Genomic DNA, 19794 nt, shown 5'->3' with positions numbered 1-19794 from the left:
AGCAGGAGGTTGAAAGTAAAGCCTCTGTCTTGTGTGCTGCATGCCTAATGGCTGTAAGTTGTGATCTAAGTAGGAGGAGAATCTAAAAAGGACAATGTCTTTTGTAAGCTCCATTCCCGTTGCTCAGGAGAGATAGTATCAGTGCCCTCAGATGGGAAGTTGTGTGAATTAGTCACCTGGAGACTGCATAATATGATTAGTTAAAATAAAAGTTCTTTATCAGCATTAATAAATATAGCTCCCTTGAAATCGACAGAGAACCATCAGTTCACCCCAGCAGAGAATCTGCCACAGTGGCTTTTCTGCCACAATGATTTTTGTGGAACTGAGTAGCCAAGAAAAAAAGAAACATAATGGGGAAAAAATACCAACAAACAGACATTTTGGGGGCATTGTGGACTAGAAGGGGATTTCTAAATCTTGAAAGAAAAAAAAGCCCTGGTAAATATTAGTATGAAGCATTTAGAATCATAAAATCATTCAGGTTGGAAAAGACCTTTAAGATCATCAAGTCCAACCGTTAACCTAACCCTGCCATCCCACCACTAAACCATGTCCCTAAGCACCTCGTCTGCCCGTCTTTTAAATACCTCCAGGGATGGGGACTCGACCCCTTCCCTGGGCAGCCCGTTCCAATGCTTGACAACCCTTTTGGTGAAAAAATTTTTCCTAATGTCCAACCTAAACCTGCCTTGGCGCAACTTGAGGCCATTTACTCTTGTCCTATCACTTGTTACTTGGGAGAAGAGACCGACCCCCACCTTGCTACAACCTCCCTTCAGGCAGTTGTAGAGGGCGATAAGGTCTCCCCTCAGCCTCTTTTTTTCCAGGCTAAACAACCCCAGTTCCCTCAGCTACTCCTCATCAGACTTGTGCTCCTGACCCCTCACCAGCTTTGTTGCCCTTCTTTGGATGTGCAAAGTCATTTATGTGACAGCAAACAGTAAACATTTATAGCAATGTTTATATATTATTATTTCTGCATTTCAGTGGTTTTGAGTGCTTTCTCCTAAGTTTTTCACATGACATTACCATATTTAAAAATGTGTATTGTTTCTCAATTACATTTCTTTTATACTGAGAGTAGTGTTTGTCTACTGTATGTGAAACTTTCAGGTAGTGTCTTAGTATTGCAGTGTTAAATAAGCTGCTGTGAATATATATGGTGATATCATGCTAATTTCCATGTCATTAATGGCAAGAGATAACAGGCTGATTTTCTGTGAAATTACTGCTGTTGCCTCAGGATTTGTCAGTTACTCAGCCCTGAAGTTAAAGATGCTCATAGCCTGCTTTTGTTCTTTTATGAGCTTGTGACTCAGAGAACCAAATCTACTTCTATGAGTTCATCCCAAAACATAGATTTCATTAATAAAAAAAAAGTTCTATTGTTATTTTTCCTGTCTTTCAAAACCCTCTTTAAAAAAAAAAGTGAAAGAATCATGTATTACGGCATGTGATTATGGACTTCCCTGTGCCACTTAACGAATGTGCATGAAAACCCAGAGCAGGCACTAGCAAGCAGTTGTAATGGCCCAACCCAGTTTCCCGGTCCAGACTGGAGGAAGCGCCACAGCACAGTGGCAAACAGAAGCAGATCAGCATGTTGTTCCGTTGTGATAATCCAGTGAGGATGTCACCAGTTTTGCAAGTCTCAGCAATGATGGCTACTTGTTAGGTCCTTGTCTGCCCACCCTGCCCACTTGTTCAACCAGCTCCCCGTAAAGTGAACACCCTGGACGTCATCAAAAGGCTGCTCTTCTCCCCAGCTGGAAACTGGTAGAGAGTCCACGGGGCGCAAGCTGTGGCTATGCTGACCTTGCTCCGTGATGGAGCGTTATCAGTCCTGATCTGACTTTGCAGAAGAAGCGGGTGCAAACTGGGAATAAATTAAAAAAATATATTTGCAGCATAGTCCACATATTGTTTGTGGGCATTCCACCTGTTTAATATATCATCTGCACCGTCCTGTGTGAAGCAATCACTTATTAAGACAGCAAAATGCAACCCTGTCTTCTGTATCCCACACTGCTGGTGACAAGAATTGTTTCCATGCCAGCCTCACCATGCTGAGCAGTAAACGTCCCACCTCTCTGCGTGCAGTTTGGCAGTGAGCAATACGCACAGCTGTAGCCAAGCCATCCCGTAACATTAAAATGGTGGGCACAGTAGCAGGAGCTGCTTCTACTGCTGCCTGTGCTCTCAGTTTGTGTTTATCGGTGGCAGATGCTGTCCAAATCTGCTGGCTGGAGAGAAAGCTATGAGGCCACGTGACAGAATTATTTAAATCATGTGACTGTATGTGTCATACAACATGGAAGCACATGCTGCAATGTGGACATACAGAAAAAGGGAAAATAAATTAACACCTGTAATTTTGAAGTGCTAACTAGGTCTGTAATTCCACAGCTAATGCGTTTCTTGATGTGTACCTGAAGCTATTTTACTCCAGAACACTGCATATAGTAAAATGCACACAAAAATTCTCCAAGTAGGTCACCAGTTTCCTGTCCTAACTTCAACTACCGAATGGGTCACGTGCAACCCAATGATCTGGGCGCTGAAAAGCTGAAGCCCTCCTCACAGGTTCCTGAAGTCATCACATGTTACATGCTCATTCTTTTCCTTTTTTTAAATTCCCTTTGGTGGTCACCTAAATGTTCTCAATTCTTTGTTGGGATGGTCCTCACTGTCTTTATCTCCCAACAGACCCTGCCAGAAGTCTGCTCTGAGCAGGATGAGATGGATTTCCTGATGGAAGCATTGATTATCAGGTATAGTTTAAGGTTTTTATACTGATGGTGGGCAGGGGGGAAGGGAGTAATGCAGGTACTAAGAATTATTAATCCACTTGCTTAGGTTTGGAAAAGAAATCCAGACTTATTTTTCAATAGATGGCATTTTAGTAGCATGAGAGTTACTGGTTGCAGCTACTTGTTCATCTCAAACAAAGTAACTGAGGTTCTTCTGTTGCACATCTGTGGTGGTTTAATGCCAGTAGGCAGCTCAGCCCCACACAGCAGTGGGATGGGGAAGGGAAACAGAACGGCACGGTTAAGAAAACTTGTGGGCTGAGATAAAGAAGTAAAGCAAAAGCTGGGCATGTGAGCAAAGCAACTTAAAGAATTCATTCACTACTTCCCATGGGCAGGCAGGTGTTCAGCCATCTCCAGGAAAGCAGAACTCCGTCACATGTAATGGTTACTTAAGAAGAAAAATGCCAAACTCCAAATGACCTCCCCTTCCTCCTTCTTCCCCCAGCTTTTATTGCTGAGCATGATGTCACATGGTATGGGATATCCCTGGGGTCAGTTGGGGTCAGCTGGGTCCCCTCCCAGCTTCTTATGCACCCCCAGCCTCCTTGCTGGTGGGACAGTGTGAAACGCTGCGTAAGCACTGCTCAGCAATAGCTGAAATATCAGTGCGTTATCGACACTGTTTTGATCACAAATCCAAAACGTAGCACCATGTGAGCTACTGTGAAGACAATTAACTCTATCCCACCCAAAACCAGTACAACATCTCAACAGAAAATGCTGCTGGTTGGTTCTGCTGGTCCCGTTCAGAGGAGTAAAAAGGCACAACGTTTTTCTACAAACATGAAACGTTTTACTTTTCGAAGAATCCCATTGCCCTTTTACTCAGTATAAATCATATCCTGAAGCCCTTGCTAAAACAGATTTTCAGTGATGAAATGGAAAGCAATAGGAAAGCTAAAGATTCGAGCCACCTGTGCAGTGACTCAGAAGTTCAGCCTCTGCAAGACCAGCACTAAGGTGGTACAACGCAGGCTTTGTGCCAGGGAGGTAAGCTTTTAGGTTTGAATGCTAGGGCTTAAACTATATTATCTCTTGCAAATAAAAGTTAAGAGGTTTTATAAGAGCAGGTTTGGCAGCTGAAGAAGTAGAAAGTGTGAAAAGCTTTTCCCGTTGTGGCTTTCAGGCAGTAGCTAAGCGTAAGTGCAGCCTTTTTGCTTTTCCTGTCTGTAGAACTGTTTGCCTTAAGTAGGTGCTTTTTGCAGTGAAAGTCCTGGGCTTTTACCCTTTGTTTGCACAAAAATAGCTGTGTGAGACACTCTGGAGCCTCTGTAGGGATCAGGTAATGAATATGGCTCTGCGTGTGTAGCTTGCACAGATGGAACACAGCCCGTCTCCCAGTGTGGCCATTTCTCTTAGATGTGTTCTGGCTTTTGATGTCTTTGCAAGCTTGGCAGAACCTTTATAAGGTCTCATCTGCACGACCCTCTGATGGTGAACTATGCGATCTATAAAACCTGCCTGGAAAATGTAACAGCAACCATTCCTATTACCACCTGTACTTTAAGTATTCCAATCTTGGAATTTATTTCATTAACCCAAATCCATAAGCTTAAAACAATAGTATAGTCAAGGGTGACTTTAAAATAATAGTATAGTCAGGGTTGTTTGTTAGTGATCATAACTTAAGCATTTTTAATTTGTGCAACATGAAGTTCCTCTTCTCATTGTCTGACCCAGCTCATACCTTGATGCTGTTTTTCTGCTATTAAAGCACGAATCTCATGACATACTGCTGCTTCCTAAAGCCTGCAAGAACTTTGGCAGCTGAACAGGAGGTAACACTGACGTATGTTCTTTTAAAGGGCAATTTCAATCGATTACAGAGTGCTTTGATTCACTTAGTAGCACATGACCCTTTCTCTTCCTCAGCTGCCTTTCCATTTCCAGTTCCTGTATTATGCAGGTAATCACTATCCAAGGGAAGATGCTGCTTTGTAATGACTGAGTCTTACTGAGTTTCTTGACAAGTCTCAGCTTTCTTGTGTAAGAGGCAGAAAGCCATCCCATAAGCAGCTGCTGCAGGAGGTAGTAACTGAGCCCCTCTTTGGCAGACTAGACACTGAACGGAGTCCACCAAACTAGACAGCAATAACCAATGCTGGATTAAAATCCCCACCGGTCAGGATTTTGTTTCAACAAATGCCAGTAATACATGTGTATTTGAAGTGCTTAGCTTTCTTTTCCCTCTCACGTCACGCCCATCTTTCAGTCAGCATGCCCATTAAATCCTCTCTTTGCAGACAGAAGGCTCTGCTTTTCGTACCTTCTGTTGAAAGCTTTCCATGGGCAAAGCCAGGCCTAACCCTGATCTTGGGGCTGTCATAACCAGAGACGAATTTTGACATGGCTGAAGCAGGAATTTGTTTGGTGACCTGACTGTATCAGGATTTGCTTCAATCCAGGTTGTCAGAGCTGAAGGCACAGTGAGTGTGATGGGTGCTGGCCAGGTACTAACGCTGTCTTTCTCTTCCACGTTGCTGTGATCTTGGCTTTCAGTAAGTTCAATCACCAAAATATCGTGCAGTGCATCGGTGTTAGCCTGCAGACGCTGCCTCGCTTCATCCTGCTTGAGCTCATGGCTGGAGGAGATATGAAGAGCTTTCTTCGGCAGAATCGACCCAGGGTGGTGAGATAACTTCCCTGCTAGGCTTGCGGTTGATTTTAGTAGGACTGGTTTTATTGTTTTTATGAACTGGGTAAAGGTGCTGAAGCCAAGCAGGGCTGTGTATGTGTCCCAGCTCCTACAAACTCTGGATACGTACGTCCGTTTGCTTGACGTAAGCAGGTGTCAGTGAGAGAAAATGAAAGCAGTGCCAGAACTGTTAGTAACTGAGGAGGAAAGAGTAGAATCCTGTCCTGCCATTCCAGAGTTCTCTGTCAACTGGACTACAAATTAAGGGGCTTGCTTTCCTCAGTGTCTGCCTTGTTTTCTGTGCACTGTGATGGTGGTGTGAGGAGCTGAAGTTACAACACTGGTGTGCAGTAATGGGCATTTGTAGCACTCGGTCCTCAGCAGGTGTGCCTCAGCACCGTATGGAGGTGCACAAATTTATACGTCTTGAAGAGCTGAGCCTGCATGTAGCACTGTGACAGGGATTTAAATCAATGCAAGTGAAATTATCAAGTAAAATATTTTTGTTTAAAAAACCACCTTTATAAAAAGCTGTCATGAGGGTTTTTGCAAATTAGCTCTGATTTCTAATACTGTATTGATGCCAATCACGTACAGTGAACGTTTGGAATTAATTAGTTTCAGTGTTCTTATACTGAATAGCTGATTCCAGATGTGTGTTCTTGCTTCTTAAGAGCGTGATCCTGGGCACCTCTGTTAAATAAGGATATAGCTCTGCTTGAGCAGAGGCTTCAAAAAAAAGGAAGCATTAGGCCTGATTCTACAATATTTCTTGTTGTACTGAGGTGCCTGTCCTGGCTGCCTACAGGGGAGGAGGCTGACTGGTGGCACATGCACTCCTATGCCACATGATGCAGTCGCACAGCTTCTCCTCCACCCCCCCCCAATAGCTTCATGTGTGAATACTCCTATGCTGGTATTAACATGTTGTGAAAAGGTCAAGCTTAATCTCTTCCTCATACAGGAGTAAATATGCTAATTAAATGCAATTACAGTGGTATAAACTCAGATGGAGGAGCTTGTATATCTTTATTTTTGGCATCATAGTGAAAGTGGTGCAATTTCTGTGAGTAAATAAAGTCTGTGGGTAGCAGAGAGTAATAAATACTCTTACTTGAATATTATGCATAGTTGTAATGTAAAGAACAGTTATTTTTTAAATACCATGTGAAAACAAGCCTGCTGCTATGTTAGCTGGCATGCCAGCGGATAGCAAATACGATAGTTGAAGTCCTCTTACTACTCAAAAAAAGGTCCCTGTACACCTTTTCTGAAAACAGAACTGGCCCCATCATTGATGTATTTCACTGTTTCCCTGGCTGCAGAGAAAATGCACCAGAGTCTTCTGACAGAGGGGTCCCGGAGCAGGGATAAGGTCTAGAAGTCTGTGGTTCTATTTCTCCTCCTTGCTCCTCGTTTCCTCTCCGGAAATGCCTACTTTAAAACTATAATAATTCTCCCTGGCAGATGTCCAAGGCCTTTGAACAATAATGTGCCTAGCCAGTAAAAATAGTGCCCCAGTGGCTGTAGTGTATGTTATGTGGTTTGAGCACGAGAAATAACAGCGATAACAGCATCCAGAAGAAATAAAAGCAGCTTTAAAAAGAACAATTTATTTGACATCTCTCAGGCTCTTGATCAGCAGTGTAGTAATTTCTCCCCACGCTTCCCGAGAGCAATACACAAGTTCCTGGAGAAACACCAAGGAGATTTCCCTACGGGGAAATAAATGGTGGGATGAAAATAAGCAGGGCTTCTGGAGAAAGACTTCTTTATTGTTCTTAGTTAGGGAAGTGCAGATGGTGAAGGACTAGTACCGGTCCCGGGGTCTGGTGGCCAAGCATCCCTTTTTTGCATACTGCTCCTGAGGGTAATCTCTGACCTTCTACAAGAACAGATAAGTTGATGAACACTGACTGCTGGTGCAGAGATGTGCACTCGTGCATCTTTGCTCTCTTTCCGAGTTCGTGTGCTAATTTCTGTTGATTATTTATTAACTCTTTAAAAGTGGGTGGGGTTTTTTTTTTTGCTCACATCTCATCTTTTAAACCTGCTTGTCTTTTGATTTCACAAAGTCCAACACCAGTAGGGAATAGTTCTCTCCCACCCTCAGGCCAGGCCATAAATCTCTCCCCAACTTGCCCTCATGCACTGTGCTCAGGAGAAGTGAAATCTTCTGACAGGTTTTTGGCTTAAATCAGAGTTTACTCATTTTCTCACTCTGCGCTTTGATCTGCTTATGTTCCTCTTTGCTCCTGACTCGTTTAACCCTTCCCCCACCCTGTATGTCTGTCTCTCCCTATCCCTTCTTCCGCCCCTCTCTGATTATCCCCTGCCTGAACTATATTCTTCTACTCCACTATTCTTCCCTTACCATTTTCTGTGTCTCCTTTGATATTGCCTGCGGCTGTAAATATCTGGAAGAGAATCATTTCATCCACAGGTGAGGAGAAACAGTCCCTTCGGGTGTTATCTCAAGGCATGTGAAGCTCACACGGTTTCTATTTGCAGTGGATTAGACAGAACGAATCTCCAGAGGGGAGAAAGAGATTTCCTCTACCAACACAGGCCTGTGCTTTGATGGTCGGGCTGGTCTCACGGGTTTCTGGTAGGAGTTAGGCTCTGCACTGCTCTTCAAACTGCTGGGGAGAAAGGAATCTTTTGTTCCAAGTGAACGTGTTCAAGTGCTAATTTTCCGGTGCCTACAATGTAGACACATATGAGATGAGCCCTGCAGTCCACTAGATGGTAGTGTCACTCTGCGTTAGCTTGTAAAACAGTAAGACATCATTTCTCTCTTTTCTGATCTCCCTATCTTGACTTAACGTTTTCCCTGTCCTATCAGCACAGGACAGCCCACCATATTTGAGCCATTGACTAGAAGAGGGTAGAACAGAGGTAACAGGAGGTAAAACCACAACTCTAAGGCTTCCTTCCCAGCTCAGGGGCTGACCTGCTGTGTGGTCTTGGGGAGCCCATATTTGTCTATTCACACCTCTTCTTCCTCTTTTGTAGAGAAAAAAAATGTTGGTATGGTAGGCTTCAAATAAGAATAAAATGTTATAGAAGAGGTAAAAGTTAATATAGGTAGCCTTTAAAAATTCTCAGTTGGATATTGGACTCCTTTGCTCCTGATTAAGAGTTGTTTCAGCTCTTAACGTTCCCAGGCTTAGTGTGCAACTGAGTTTCTTCCCGAGTATGAAGTCCATGCTGAGTTTAGCCCTTGTGCGTAAAGGAAAGGAGAGGCCTGCACACAAGAGGGTCACGCAGGCTCTAGCTAAACCAGGGTGCAGCCTGCAGTTACGCAAGTAGAGAACAGCACAAGCACATGCACAGAGCAAAGAGGCAGAGCTAGGCAGGAGCGAGGAGAGACTGGAGAAACTGAGGGAAACAAGTGGCCAGCAACAATCAGCAAAAAGCCATGAAACTGAGGTACGGGATATGTTATGGCTTTATGATTGGAGCGTCTGAGACAGTTTTCAGTCTCCTTTATATTGGAACAGTAAGTTAGTTCCTTTGAAAAAAGGATTAGAGTTTTCTGCCATTAAAAAAGAGCGGTAAGAGCGTGCAACAAGTTTTGGCTCTTGGATCTCTTAACGAGTACATGAGAGGATCAGTATTCTCATTGGAAACTTCAGAGTTAATTGCTACAGCATTATTTTTTAAAAATCCTTGCTGTAATAGTAATATCTTTCATCAACCTCTGCCCACTTTGATCTGTTGAATTTATGATAAGGGCCAATTTTTGCTTGTGCTGCAAGAAGTCCAATAGAAACTCAACAGAAATGTTCTCCACAAGTGTTTTATAAAACCAGTTTTCATTCCTCCTGTCAGGTAGGTGTTCCCTGGTTTTCTTACCGTATGTCACTGAGCCCAGCAGTCATCACATAAAGCCTCTAACATTTATGTCACCAGATGGACAGGCCAGCTGTTATTGCTCAAGACCAATCTCCATTTCAGAAGAGAGATGGAAGAAGCTAGTGCTTGACTCTCTTCACAGCAGCATATCACTTTTAAAAAAACCTCTCGGGGTCAGTTTTTGCATTGTTAGATCTCTAGTATAAGCAACCTGGGAATGGACTCGTTTTGGTTTAGCCAACAGTTCAGGAAATCAGTATAGAAGAAATTTGGTTCAGGTTCTGTATTAGTATCTGTTAGTGATGTCAGTATTACTCAGCGTGGGTCGGGGAGGGAAGAAGGTTACCATTACAGGTAACGGGTACCCTAGGGGGAAAAGGTAGCGCAGTGGGGTTGCGGAGATGTCACTAAGGACAGGTCTTGTCATCTAGGAGTCACAGCTGATGATGGAAGAGAAAGCTGAGCTTCCAAGTCCTGAGGGATTTTTCAAGGCTGGCAGTGGGAAGAAACATATGAGTTATTCAAGGAACTAATTTTTCTTGGCAGTCAACAGGACCCCCACAGTGCTACGATTTTTAATGAGTTCCTTTTCAGAATGCATATTTAAAACGAACACAAATCCTTCAGTCTTGGCCATGCAGTCATTACTGCCATTTGTCACAAGCTAAACTTGCACCCAGCAAACGGCTGCTCCCATATGTAGCTTTGCTCGGTTCCACGGGAGATACCCACAAGCAACAAAGCAACAGTTTACTGCATCTGGTCCCACGTTGACTTTTGAAGCATTTTACTAAGACTACCCAATAGCATCACATCTGTAACTGGTGGAGACACTGCTGAGATGCTGCTCTTTAAAAAAAATAGAGCAAGAAAGAAATCTGTCATAATGTGGTTGAAGCAAAAAAGGTTGGATGTGTCCCTGGTCTGATACCAACCCTGTTTTCTGCCTTAGTGAAAGGAGATGGGAGTGGAGAATGCTTGGAAAACACTGGGTAGAAAATGTAATTTAAATGCAGTTTAAGAACTGTGCTTAATAAAAATTATAATGTAGCTAGCGTTAGTTCTTATTTTTAATAAGGCTCTTCTCATTTGTGTAAAGATGACTCAACTAAGACTTGCAGGACTGGGTCTAATTTTCTTTATTCCTTTAGCTACTTAAGAGTTTAGAATTAACTTTTTTTTTTTTTTTTTTTTTTTTTGAAGAGATATAGCTGCAAGGAATTGCCTTTTGACCTGCACTGGAGCAGGACGAATAGCCAAGATTGGTGACTTTGGGATGGCCAGGGATATTTACAGGTAGGTGAAAGGCCATTTCAGTCCTGTGAAGAACTCAGTAACCCGTACCAGTTTGACCAGTTTGAACTGTCCCATGGAATCTGAAGCAGTGGAACTGTCCATTATGTGTCTGAATTTGATTACCAGTTAACTAACTGGAGTTAACAGACTGTAAATTAACAGGTCTATGCCTGTTAGCCAATATACTTCAACTGTGTTTATTCTAGACTGGGCCCCAGGCAACACTACAAACACATGTGGACACTAAACAAAGCATAGGCAAATTTATTAGCTGGTTGATCATAAATAATCTTAAATTTAAAAGAAAAACATCCATAATTCTCAGTTTATGATGTCAAGACTTGTTGCATCAGCACTCTGTGCAAAGCATCAGCAAATCTGAAGTCTTCAGCTGTGCACCTACAACATCCTCAGTCTCCATCCTAGTTGCAAAGAGGGTGTAAAATACTGCTTCAACGCGCTACTTGTGGTGATGACTTTTCCTCTTTCTCACTTGGCCCCCATTGCTGCATGCGATCCCCAGCTGCTGTTGCTGTGGTGACAAGATCTTTTATATATCTCAGCCTTCCAGACTGTGACACATTCTCCATGCGTTTTATCTTTCCCAGAGCAAGTTACTACCGCAAGGGAGGAAGAGCCATGCTTCCTGTCAAGTGGATGCCACCAGAAGCTTTTCTAGAGGGCATTTTCACCTCCAAGACTGATACCTGGTAATAGCTCTCTTTCAGTGACTTCTGCTACTCAGTGAAAGGGTCAACAAATGTACTGCTCTCAGAATTTCACAGAAAAATATTAGACGTCTTCCCTCTGCATTCAGGAGAAGCACATCTAAAGGATTCTGAATAAGAATTTAAAAATCTAACTTAAATGGAGGTAATAAAAATTCACTCTACATAAATGTAGAGTGTCATATAAAGGCAATTAAGAAGTGAAAAGAGAAAGCAGTTTAGATTCCCAAGAAGTCTCAGTTAAAAATCCAGGCCAATGCCATCAGACGCTTCCCTCAGCCCTCAGTATCTGCCCCTCAGTTTCTGTCAGTGACGAGGCCTGATTACAGATCTTGTAAATGACTCTCTCTCTACCACCAGTTACATTTTTGTGTGATTTTTTTTTTTCCTGTTTTATATAAAACGCCAGCAGATTTAATCAGAAGTCCTTGCTGGTTGCTGAGGAAACAATATTTATATATTGATTCCTCATGAAACTTAATCTTTCTTTAAAATAAGCACCCCCTCAACAGTAGCACATTCATGTGCAGGTGCTGGGGAATGGAAGCTTTCCAGCTGCTCAAGAACGCCTCTCTCCCTGTGCAGTAGATTCTGCAATATACTGTACGGAGACATTCCCTTAAATGCCACACTGACCCAGTTTCCTGAAGTTGTTGGTGATGCCGGAAGACAAGGGATTGCTTATCAGCGCCTAACTGTGAGCAGCCAGCACTACATATTTTGAAGGAAAGTGCTACAGTTCCTGCGACAGGCTATTATAAGTAACATGCATGTACCGGAAATTTCTTCCACCTTTGCAGCAAATAGCGACTCTTAAAATTCCAACCCCTCTGAAGTCCTGGCAGAACCCTCTTGACTTGCCTGGGTCCGAGTCACCCATTATTTTCAGTGGCACTGCCTAGCTGACCCGTGGATGTAAAAAAAAAGAGCAACCATATCATGACAAAAAAATAAATGCTGCTGCCTTTCGGTTTTACTGGGTGTCTCATACTTGAATTTATTCTTGAGCACCCTGTTCCCACACACCGATTCAAATACCCTGAGTCTTCCCTGGTAAGGTAGGAATCTCCGTGCCAGATCTAATGGTTCTTTTCAATTAGACCATACATAGCAAAGGGCATTTCCTGCTCTAAAAATAACAAATGCAGCGGAGAGAACAACTTCAGAGTTATTGAAATATTTTGAAACCTCCGCAAAGCTACTTTTGGAGCTTGAGCAAAGGTTTTGATTGATTGGGTTTTTATATTGAAGTTGACTCATAATCAAGCTAATTGCATATTACTGTGGTTGGCCTACAGGTTGAAAAGGTTGTTGCTGTAGTGTTACCTACACAGCTTCGTGCCAGGTTTGCGGAACACGAGTGAAACCTAATTGGTATTGTTGACTGGTTTCTGATACAGGTCCTTTGGTGTGCTGCTTTGGGAGATTTTCTCCCTAGGCTACATGCCCTACCCTTGCAAAACCAATCAGGAAGTGCTGGAATTTGTCACCAGTGGAGGAAGAATGGATCCACCAAAAAACTGTCCAGGGCCAGTGTAAGTATTTCCTTACTCTCACAAGGCAAGGGATAGCGGGTATCGAGCAGGTCAAGGCAACCAAGCACCTTTAGTCAGGGAATGGTGATTGTCCCCCTTGTTAAGTGGGTGGCACTGAATGTCTCCTGAGCTGCTGCCTCCTGTATACAGCTTATAGCACTATAGGATTTGCTTTAAGTAGTGGTTCCCTAATGGCTCAGGACCCAAGGTGCAGTTCCTCTGGACCCATGAGCACTTCGTACGGGAACATATTTTACATAATTATTTCTTGAGTGATACTTTTTTGGTTTTTTTTATTTATTTTAAGGTACCGGATCATGACACAGTGCTGGCAGCACAGCCCAGAGTATCGGCCAAACTTCTCAACCATCCTGGAAAGAATCAAGTATTGCACACAGGTATTGGTCTTTGGTATCCCAATGGATGATAATCCATGGAATGCCAGCTATCCAAAGGCACTAGCTTTAGTGCCCAAAAAAGTGAAGGGTCCTGACAGACTGATCTAATAACTTCCCCGATTATGGCGGTGCTGTTGGCTCAGCTGCTCTTTCCATTTGCGTTTTCCGGTATCCATCCTCACTCTCCCATCTTCGGCCTAACCAAAATGAGATTATACTGTTCCTGTGCATGTGGATGCTTTCAGCTCTCAGCTTGTTCAGCAGCAAAATGTCCTCCATTTTGTGATGGCAGGGTATGTAGAATCTCTTTCAAGGTCCATATTCTGACCTTGCCTAATGCTGCTCGAAAGCCACAGCTGAATTGGCATGGAGTGGAGGGGGGAATGAGATGGCACGGTGAGTTCATCATCTGATAGCATTTTACAGCTACAGGCCTGGAGCCAACCTCCCGAGGGAGAAATTATACACTTGTGCCCCCCAGCTTAGCCCTTGATTTCAGTAAAGCACAGCCTCTGCTCAAAGCGAGCATGTAAATGAGAGAGCATTTCTGCAAGTCCTAACAGCATGCGACATCCCGATGGCACATAGCACCTTGTACAACGTGCAGGAATAGTGCCCAAACCTGATGTCAGCCTCTGCGAAAAGCTTTTTTGCTCTCATAGCTATTTCTCTTAAACTGCAGGTGTGACAGTCACCCTGGAGGTGCTCAGGGTGTAACAGATTCTTGTCTTGCTTTTTCAGGACCCTGATGTGATCAACACTGAGCTGCCCGTGGAGTGTGGCCCTGCACCAGAGGAGGAAGGGAGTACAGTCATGCGCCCAAACATTTCTGGTGGGATCATGCCCCTGTTGGTAAGCCCTTCTCTCACACCACAGGCGACGCCTAAAACACTGGACTCCCACCATGCTGGGCACAAACGTGTACAATACCCACAAGAGCTACTGGCGGAGAACCTGAGCAACCGGACTGCTCGTGGGCCCAGCCTGCCGTGCCTCAGCGATGCCAACAGCGGGTCCTGGTTCCAGCAGACCTCAAACCAGAAGTTGGAGCTCAGCAATCCACCAACCCACAGACTTAAAAACAAAACAAAAAATCTTTGGAACCCAACCTACGGATCATGGGTGCTAGAGAATATCTGTCACTTCAGCCCCAGCTCCAAGCTCAAAGCAACTCCAGAGCGGGAAGATTCGGGCTTTGATGGGAATTGCAGTTCTTCTAGCTCTCGGGCATCTCCAGCATCTCCAAGTCAAAGCAACTGCCCTCACCTGGATATCGGTGGGATTGAACTGGTGAAACTCCAGACTTTCCCTTGTGGCAATGTAAATTACGCTTACGATGACCTGTGCTGCGGCACTGACCACCAGCCATCGGCTTTGGCAGAGGTCAGAGCAGCTGTGCTAAGGAGCTCCAGTCTGCACAGAGATGAAAAGCCTTTTTATAAAGCAGAGAAAACATCAAGAGAGAGGGACTCTGGTCTGTCTTTGTCAGATGACCTGAATGTTACTCCAGTATAACAGAAATGGTTCTTCCAAAGATCAGGGAATGTGTGTGTCTGGAAGGACTGTTTGCTGTTCCACTTACTTCCTCCATTTAAGTTCCTTCAGATGGGTGATGTTTCAACATCAGCAGTGTTCTCCTTCCTCCTTCTACCTGCCAGATCCCCAGATCGTTGAAGACAGTAGCTTTCCTCTCTGTCCATCAGATGTGTTCCACTGAACCAGCTTAGCAGTGGAGAACAATGGCATCGCTGCTCTGATTTAGAATACAATACTAAATGAAAGGACTCCTCCTCAATCTGCTCAGGTGAAAAGAAATGGACCTACCATCCAACTGCAGCATTTGGATGGAATTAATGACCAACAAGGGTTGCGCTTCTTTCTGACTGAAGAAACCAAAAACGCACGGTGTGCCAGCAGCAACCAGCTTGCCAAGGCTGCTCTGCAGAGTGCTTTTTACAGTCCTGATCACCTACTAATGATGCTCACGCAGTGTAAGGGAAGTAAATAACTAACAGCCACCTTTGCATCTGCTCTGTTAGCAGACCCTGTGGAAAAACATGAAAATGAAGCTACTGCTGAAAGTGGAAGCAATAGGAAGGATGAAAGAACTCCAGGCTCCTCTGAGCACGTGCTTTGAAAACAAGCAATGAAGAGGAAAACAAATCTACTATTAAAAAAAAAATAGTTGGTGGAGCTGATTGTATACCTTTCAGTAGTGAAGGAAATGTGCTGCTTGCCTCATGGTGTCGCTTTCCTCACAGCTTCTGGCGTGGAAGGGGCAGGCGGTTTTTCAAGAAAGGGTGAGCTGCATGGGGTGATGAGAAATGGACTGTCTTTCTCTTTTAATGGACTTTACTGGGGATGAACTTCATTTCTGTAAGTACTTTGATATTCAGAAGTAATTTCCTGTGCTGTGTTGGTAAGCGTTGCTGAGGTTCCCGGGTAACCGGCTAGCATTTGGCACACTGGAGTTGTTCTTGGTTTTAACAGCTGCTCCTCTGAGGTAGAACTGAAGCCATGCAAGGGAGGGGCAGGGTGGAGGGGAACCCAATCCAAGCGCTAACTTACAGTGCCCTTTACATAGGCAGGCAGAGTAGCTCAACCATTTGAGAGAGCAAACATCGCGACTTGGCTTCACATACCTGAGCAGGGCCTCATTTCTTCTCACCTTCCAAGCACATGGACTAGGTAAAGGTGGTGGTTTGTTTTGCAGACAGCTCATTTCTAAGGCTTTCTTCTGTTGCTTAGGGTCTAAACTGATGTTTACTGGTTAAAGCCTGCAAAATAAGGAGACTGAAAAAATAAATTAAGCTTGAACAGTCTCGGAAGCGTTTTGTCCTTGTCCCACTCCTGAATGTTGCACTGCCAACCTGCGGTGGTGGATTGCACGCTGCCTTCACGTCTAACCAGGTTGTATGGCGAGACGTCAGTTGTGGACTCTGGTTCCTTTCTGAGGGAAGAGGTGCTCTGGTATGAGCTTCACACTTAGCGATCAGGTGCACGTGCGGCCTGAAGATATGAGCTGGCAGGAGAGGGTTTGCTTTGACCACACAGAGCTCCTGTCCTCTGCCTCATTCATGGATGGACACAAGTGAGGTGTGATACAGAAGAGCATGGAGTGACAAGTCTGAATCCATCTTGACTGAAATCCGTCTTCAGCTCAGGTTTATGCTTTGTTGGTCTGACTTTGTATCTGTTCCAAGCTGCCTATAGTTTCAGGCCTTTGGCTTTAGAATGAATAGTTTTATATACCATCTTTTCCAGTCTCGAGTGGTGATGATGGCCACTTCTCAGCAGTGACCCACATGGAAGTAATTCCAAATCCACGTTGGGAAATGATAGGTGGTCAGGACAGAGGGGTCCCTCTGTGTATGGGCAAATTCCAGGAATGGAGTGGGGACTGATGGGCTTAGTGACCAAGGGAGATGGTTTCCCTTGCCTCATGCCCTTCTTTCCATTTCACCTTTGCTTTAGCTCTCTGGCTTCTCTCTTGTTTAGCTCATTGCCCGTCCTGTCTTACCTCCAGGAGCTGCTACAGCCCAGTTAGATGAGGCAGGAAAGCCCCATTAGCAGGAAATTTTCTCATTCTTTCCTCTTGCAGAGGTTAACATTTTTTGGTCATGTTTCAGGCTGGCCACCTCTGGAACACGCTAGTCAAGAATAACTGCATCTGCTCTTAGCTAGTTGGAATAACAGCAGCTCATCTTCGACATCCTTACCCTTTGGATTACATTGGTCCTAGGGTTTATGCATTAGTAGGTTCTTCCCCCCCCCCTCAAAGGTGAGCTGCCAAACTGCAACAGTTGTGACTGGCCATCAGCAGCCCAGCCCCTTCCTCCCTGCGTATGTGGTGAGGGCACAGCGGAGCGCAGTGACCCTGGTTCAGCTGCACTGGATGTGACTCCAAAGCGCTTCCCAGCCCGTGATTGTAACAGGCTCTATCCCAAGCACAGCACTGGTGGTCATGACCACGCTTTTTGCAGGCCCATTGACTCCGCTTTCAGTTCTCCTTAGCCATTGGCAGAACTGACTTGTTCAGAAGCCACGGGGAGTGAACTATCCCACCTTTTCTTCCTGGAGACTTTTTATAAAGCAGCAAGCACAAGGCAGTTCTTTGCTTTTTCACATGGAAGTGACTATAAACCACCCTAAGATTCCAGCGGGAAGCAGGTAGGATCCCTGCGGTCCCTATGGTTACCCAGCTTGAGCTACCATTGTTTTCCCCATACACAGCACTTGCCTCAACTTAATTCACAAATTCAGAAAGGCCAGTCGTGACAAAGCCAGGTAAGCCATTGAAAAGTGAAGCGAGAGAAGCGCACAGTTCTATTACCAGTGCCACACGCAGCCTGGGCTGCAGCTCTGCCTTCATTCCATAAATAAAATGCAAGTTCTTCAGCACTTTGGGCAAATACCTGTTTTTACTGAATAGCTGCATCAAGGTACTTACTTATTTATTTACAGGACAAGCATAGAGAGAGCTGCACTGAGCCAGAATATAACTCCATCCCGCCCAGTATCTCGGCTCTAGGAGTGACCAACAGTGCGGGGGTTGAAGGTCAACTGTAAGAGTAGAGAGAGCGCGTAGTGGTTATTGATTTCCTAGACACACTTTGCTGGTTTACAACAGCATGTAGCTCAGGGAGGTACTGAGCCAGATGCAGTGTCTTGTCACGAGACAGAACATGGAGCGCATGTACCAAACAGGCGTGAAAAGAACCTAAATTTTATAAGCGCCCTTAACTCACTCAAATGGAACTAAATGATCCTGTCAGCACAGTCGCTATGGCTCTCTGACCTGTTAACAGTTTTTCTGTGCATACTTGATCTCTTAGCTGCTTTTAACCCCCACCCCCCCAGATAATAAGTTTTTAATTAATATACTAACATTGCTCCTGTTGTGCTGCCAAAATGCTACATGCTGCTCAAACTGTATTATCTAAAAAGAAAAATAACAATCGCAGTGAGGTAGAGTACAACCTTCAGTCCTGCAGTTCTGAGAGTGAAGCTTACTGTTCATACAATCACAGAGTGCTCAGTTGCCACCATTTCAAAACATAACTTGCTTGAAACTGTTTTTTTTTAAGGAGACACTTGTAGCACATACATAATCAGTGAGTTGAAACCAGAGTGTCAACATCAGATTACTTTGGCAACTGAAAGCCCGGACCCCATTTTGTTTCCTAGAGGAATGACATGAGCTGGAGAATTGGGCTTAATTCCATTCTGTAATCCATGTGAAAAGTATATTCATTTTCCCTTTAAAGACACAGAATTTTTAACTGTACAGATTTAAGGCATCGCCTCATATCAACCCCTTTCCTGAGGTAAGTTCTCTACCGCTTTGCCCACAGACAGGTGTGCACTAAGAAAGCTTTGCAAGTCTAATTAAATAGTTATGGGCTTTTGCAAGTGTGACTTATTCCACCTCCAATGCCCTCCCCCTACTTACCCGAAGGAGAAGAAAACGCTGCTGCTGGAGTACAGTGTTGCCCAGGGCACCTGCGTCTCCCTCAGACCCTCGCGCAGCAGAGCTCTGCGAGGCAGTTTCTCCTGTAGACATGGCCGTGCTCCTCCTGGCTGCCTCCCCTTTTTGATCTGACGCAGAGACCTTAGGCACGACATCACTAACATCTTCCCATCTTGTCATATGGCTTTTTCATTTGGTTGAATAGGTTTTGAGTTGTCATTACCTCTGACCACAGCAGCACTTCTTGCCAACTTACCTTGCTGGGTGACTGCTGCATGTAAGTAGATGACATGCCTGTTTATGCAAGTTAAAGCTGGACAAGTGTACACTTCTATATCGGTGACACACACGAGAGAAACGCCACTGGTGGCTGCTTGTTTCCCTCTCTGCTAAGTACTTTTGCACACAGGTAAGAGGACACTCTCTTGCTGAGAAGCGTTCCCTGCTGCCTCATAGAACTGCCCCGTGGAACAATTAACTGCTCCGAGTCTGCCACATGCCGTTGGATGCAGTTTTTTGATACAGCGTAGGCTAGGAACTGAGATTTTTGAGACTGAGCTTACCTTGAAGGAAGCTGTCAGCTTTGTGTGGATCAGGTTCTAAAGCAAATGCACCCAAATGGGATTTGGAACCAAGCTCCAACGTTGGCTTCTAGATGACTTAGAACCGGTTTTGGTTTAGGAAATACTGGATGCTAAAAATTAAAAGCACAAGAAACACCGAAATAAATGGGCTTTGGCCCTTCCCTAAGGAAATCCTTGAAGAAAAGGTCTTACTGTCCTGTGACGAAATCACAGCGGATGTCTTTTTTTCCTCCAGTCTCATTTATTTAGTAGCATACACACTTCAGAGTAACAAACACTCAACCAATACAGTCAATGTCAAAAGTGACCGTGGTCAGCATTGCATTGTAGTGTTCAGAACGGATGCACTGTGGATGATACAGGCCATTTGATCTCAGTACCTTAAGAATAACAAATCATAACAACAGCAATACAAAAAAAATAAAATTAGCAAGAGCCCTCTGAGATACGTGAGGGTTTGGTCCAACTCCTATT

The 19794-nt window shown here is 44.3% G+C and overlaps 1 protein-coding gene across 1 annotated transcript in view; it reads left to right on the top strand.

Moving 5' to 3' along the window:
• The window catches only part of LTK (leukocyte receptor tyrosine kinase), a 178079-nt gene that overhangs the window by 156576 nt on the left and 1709 nt on the right, over positions 1-19794 (top strand). Inside the window, exons 27-35 of the mRNA XM_035895760.1 lie at positions 2710-2774; positions 5316-5445; positions 6732-6741; positions 7807-7894; positions 10513-10605; positions 11214-11315; positions 12734-12868; positions 13176-13266; positions 14008-19794. The exon at positions 14008-19794 is cut by the window's right edge and continues 1709 nt beyond it. Coding sequence (XP_035751653.1) covers positions 2710-2774; positions 5316-5445; positions 6732-6741; positions 7807-7894; positions 10513-10605; positions 11214-11315; positions 12734-12868; positions 13176-13266; positions 14008-14781 — 1488 coding nt within the window. The 3' untranslated portion in view covers positions 14782-19794. The remainder of the gene's footprint in view (positions 1-2709; positions 2775-5315; positions 5446-6731; positions 6742-7806; positions 7895-10512; positions 10606-11213; positions 11316-12733; positions 12869-13175; positions 13267-14007) is intronic.

This window comes from Egretta garzetta, unplaced genomic scaffold, assembly GCF_000687185.1.
Source record: "Egretta garzetta isolate BGI_Z169 unplaced genomic scaffold, ASM68718v1 scaffold526, whole genome shotgun sequence".
NCBI classification, from domain to species: domain Eukaryota; kingdom Metazoa; phylum Chordata; class Aves; order Pelecaniformes; family Ardeidae; genus Egretta; species Egretta garzetta.
Note: the sequence above shows the minus strand (reverse complement) of the source record. Positions and strands in the feature narration are given on the sequence as shown.